A 3,891-nucleotide genomic window follows, 5' to 3' on the forward strand; every position below is an offset into this window, starting at 1 on the left:
ACCTAACTGTTGGTGTTGTTGTCTAAACCTAACTGTTGGTGTTGTTGTCTAAACCTAACTGTTGGTGTTGTTGTCTAAACCTAACTGTTGGTTTTGTTGACTAAACCTAACTGTTGGTGTTGTTGACTAAACCTAACTGTTGGTGTTGTTGTCTAAAGCTAACTGTTGGTGGTTTTGATGACTAAAGCTAACTGTTGGTGGTTTTGATGACTAAAGCTAACTGTTGGTGGTTTTGATGACTAAACCTAACTGTTGGTGTTGTTGACGAAACCTAACTGTTGGTTTTGTTGACGAAACCTAACTGTTGGTTTTGTTGACTAAAGCTAACTGTTGGTGCTGTCTAAAGATAATTGTTGGTGTTGTTGTCTAAAGCTAACTGTTGGTGTTGTTGTCTAAAGCTAACTGTTGGTTTTGTTGACTAAACCTAACCTCTGGAGGTTTACCTCCATGCAACAGTCCCCGATGATCTCGGGCACAATGCCGTAGAAGGCCAGCTCCTCGTCGAAGGCCTGGATGCATTCGTTTCTCGGGTAGTGGAGCTTCCCGGTGCGGTAAAAGTTTAAAATGTGCCGGAACATTTCGGGGTCCCGATCGAAGAAGTATTCCTGCGTGTCCTCGTTGTAGAAAAACTCCTTCTCCGAAGAACCCAGCAGCGTCTCCGGATAACGGTCCAAAGTGTTCTTCCATGTCTGGAGGAATCAAAGAGGAAAGAAAAGAACAGACAGTTTTACTTTTGAGACTCTAAATCTGGGCCTCGTGTGGGCGTTCAGTGCTGAATCACAAATCTCACAGCAAAAACAAACCAGTGTGGACAACAACCAAAGTTTTCTATTCTACAAGATGTTTTTACCTCTTGCTGTGAAGAGGCTTTAGAAATGCTGATGTTTGGCATTAATCATCTGCTGCTAGTTTAGTCACAGGTGTTGGGGGACTCAAGTACTGTACTTAAGTATAAGATTGACTATTCCCATATTATGCAGCTTTATCCTTTTACTCCACTCCATCTCAGAGGTAAAGCTTTAATTCCACTGACACAAAATATAGCAAATACATTGTTGGAGCGGTTATGGGTGTTTTTGGGGGGGTTTCTTGGTGTTTATTTTTGTGGGAATTAGTAATAAGTAGACACAGGTCTCAGTCTCAGTGTGTTTGGACCTCTGGAGATGGAATGGTTCTTACTGTGAAACCTCAACACAATTAACAGAAACTACAGTCTGCAATCTTCAACTACTGCATCATGGAAGAAGCAAGAGGCCGAAGATTGAAGCTTCGTTTATACTCGAGCGTGGCATCGTGGCGTGATTTTGTTGCATTATTCTCTAAAACACCAGAAGACAAACTAAATCAAAAAGACAACGAGTTTAACCGTCAAAAAGCCATAAACCAACCAGGGATTGTAATCTGACAACTCATATCTCATATTCATGGACTACTTTATTTACTTTATACAAATCCTGTAAAGAAACAAGTCAAGTATTAAATGTATTATTAAGAAAGAAAGGTTGACTATCTTGTAAACTATTTGATTTAGCTGCTAAATATTTACTCAAATGTAGATTTTTAAGACCTGTTTCTAAAGCTTCTAACAAATACTTTAAGTACTCAGACATGTAAACAGTGTTATCATCAGTGAACGATTTGTGACAGTTACGTCTGAAAACAGCAAGTTACAAAAGCTGCTTACATCACGGACGTAGACTTTTATCAAGAACACATTTAAGTAAAACTGTAGGATTTTTTTATGAAAGAAAAAGACCAAATATGAGACATTCCCTTGAGTTTAACCACTTTACCACTTTAACTCAAACACAAGTTCCATTTGCAGCCGTGACTGAGACGCTGAGAGAGACGGCGGCGTTGAACCGTCACTAACGGAGAAGTACGGCCTGTTTTATGCTCGGATGATATGTTTTGGGGGGTTTTACTGGATGTTTGTATTCACGTCACCAGATCTTCAAGCTGCTGTGTTTGGTTTTTAACAATCAGGACAAAGTCACAGGAACTTTCTTCTTGTTTTCTGCCACCTCAGCAGAAAGTACTGAAGGTGCTGTTTGATTCCTAAAAGCCACCAACATCTATTTTTTCTGCTGTGAAGCCATTTTGGTTATTATTTCCTCTTAAATGCACATCGATGCCTGATGAGACGTCAAGTATTTACAACTCTCAGCAGCTCGTTAGGAGCAGCACCGACCTCTGCAAAGTTAAAGTGCTTTTCATTTTTATGTGATCGTATTCTTTTAACCCTCGGACAGGTATTGACTTTACAATAACTTCTAACGTTTTCTGCTCCATTTTAAAAAAAGGCAAAAGTTTAAGACTGTCAACTACAAGTCCCAGAGAGTATTGCTGTAAGAAACATCCAATCAGGGAGCTTCAGATTCACAATGGAGCTGGAATTAGATGGAGCTGGGTTCCTTCAACAAACAGCCAATGGGATTCTTCCATTGGATATTACATCAAATAATCTCTGAGTCAAACAGTCGTTTCTGATGCTTCCAGGTTTAGTTCATCAAGTTAATCGGCATAAACACTTCAATATCAATACAAAACTTTTATATCGTAGTGAAGAAGAACTTTATTGTTCATGATGGACCTCAAAACCTGCTGGAATCACAATAAAGTCGTTCTTTATATTACTACTTTATCCTTCAACAGTTGTCATGCAGGTCAAGGATCATGATTCCCGTCGTTCTGAGCATGCTCAGTAGACCGCAGCACTCACCTGAAACCTGACCCCGCTGACGTTGACGTACAGGATCTCATCCGACTTGGACGAGTTGTCCACGGGAGGTTTGGGCATCGTCTTTTTGGCCAACGGCAGCCATCCCACCGCCGCAGCCCGAGCAAACGGCAGCCACGTCGCCACGCCGGCCGCCATCTTGCATCAGCGCGTCCCGACCTGCAAAGAGGGACGAGTCGTGTCCTCGGTGGGGGATGAGGATGAACCTGAGGGTGTGAGTTTACTAAATCCTCACTTCTTCTTCTCCTGCCCTGATTTCCTCGAGGGGGCGAGGCGGCGAGAGAGGAGGTGGTCGGCCATGTTGAAAGGGGGGGGGGGGGAGGGAGGGGTCAGACGGCAGTTAGGTGTCAAGCCATGAAAATAAATACCATGAAGGAGGGAGGAAGCCGACGCATCCGACAGGTATGTGGCCCGTCTTTTATTTTGATGAGTTTCTGGCGTCCTACTGGTTTTGGGGGGGCATCCTGTTGCTTTTCAAAATAAAAAAAGGTTAACCGGCACCTTTAAAAATCCCAAAACTCTCAGGAATCTGCTGAAATATTTTCGTCTTTTTAGATTGTAGATGACAAACTTTCAGCCTGCAAAGAGATTCTCCTAAAGAACGAGATGTTCCACTTCACAGCACAAACTCTCCGCGTAGAAAAACACAATTTGTTGAACCCTCAGCAGCCTGAGAACACGTGTAAAACAATAATGATGAAGTTATTTCTCTGATATTGCCGTCACGGGTTTTTTATTGTTGCGGGGATTCGAGACAAAAAGACAAAGAGGAATAAATCCAGGTAGGAAAGTGACATCAGAGTCTGGCCTCCATCCTCATCTCTCTCTCTCTCTCTCTCTCTCTCTCTCTCTCTCTCTCTCTCTCTCTCTCTCTCTCTCTCTCTCTCTCTCTCTCTCTGAAGACAGATTTGTTGCAGCGCCGCAGCCTTTCAAATTGGTATTAAATTGTGATGATGGTTCCTGAAGTTGCAGGATAGACAGAATGTCCTCCCTCCATCTAAGTGGAGGTTATGGATGTACAGCCTCCCTCTTCCTCTTCCTCTCCTCCTCTGTCTGCTTTTGCTTTTGCTTGCTGTTTTGCCCTCTCTAATGCTCCTCTATCTGCCTCTGTGTTTTATTGTCTCTCTGTCAGGGGGGGGGGGGGGGGGGGT

At 42.9% G+C, this 3,891-nt stretch overlaps 1 protein-coding gene across 1 annotated transcript; it reads right to left on the reverse strand.

The window, feature by feature from the left end:
- Positions 1-327: 327 nt before the first annotated feature.
- LOC116378674 (potassium voltage-gated channel subfamily D member 1-like) lies at positions 328-3,858 on the reverse strand. The gene is made up of 2 exons (XM_031840586.1): positions 2,723-3,858; positions 328-689 (listed from the first exon to the last, which is right to left on the reverse strand). The coding sequence occupies exons 1-2, from the start codon at positions 2,876-2,878 to the stop codon at positions 399-401; spliced, it is 447 nt and encodes a 148-aa protein (XP_031696446.1). The 5' UTR covers positions 2,879-3,858; the 3' UTR covers positions 328-398.
- Between the last annotated feature and the right edge of the window lie 33 nt (positions 3,859-3,891).

This window comes from Anarrhichthys ocellatus, unplaced genomic scaffold, assembly GCF_004355925.1.
Source record: "Anarrhichthys ocellatus isolate YVR2014 unplaced genomic scaffold, GSC_Weel_1.0 scaffold2984, whole genome shotgun sequence".
NCBI lineage: Eukaryota > Metazoa > Chordata > Actinopteri > Perciformes > Anarhichadidae > Anarrhichthys > Anarrhichthys ocellatus.

What these genes read in the sequence shown, in the direction of transcription:
- LOC116378674 (XM_031840586.1), bottom strand. Translation starts at nt 2,878, where the DNA reads ATGGCGGCCGGCGTGGCGACGTGGCTGCCGTTTGCTCGGGCTGCGGCG. An exon ending in TCAGCGGGGTCAGGTTTCAG is followed by an intron (nt 690 to 2,722) that starts GTGAGTGCTGCG and finishes TGATTCCTCCAG; the next exon opens with ACATGGAAGAACACTTTGGA.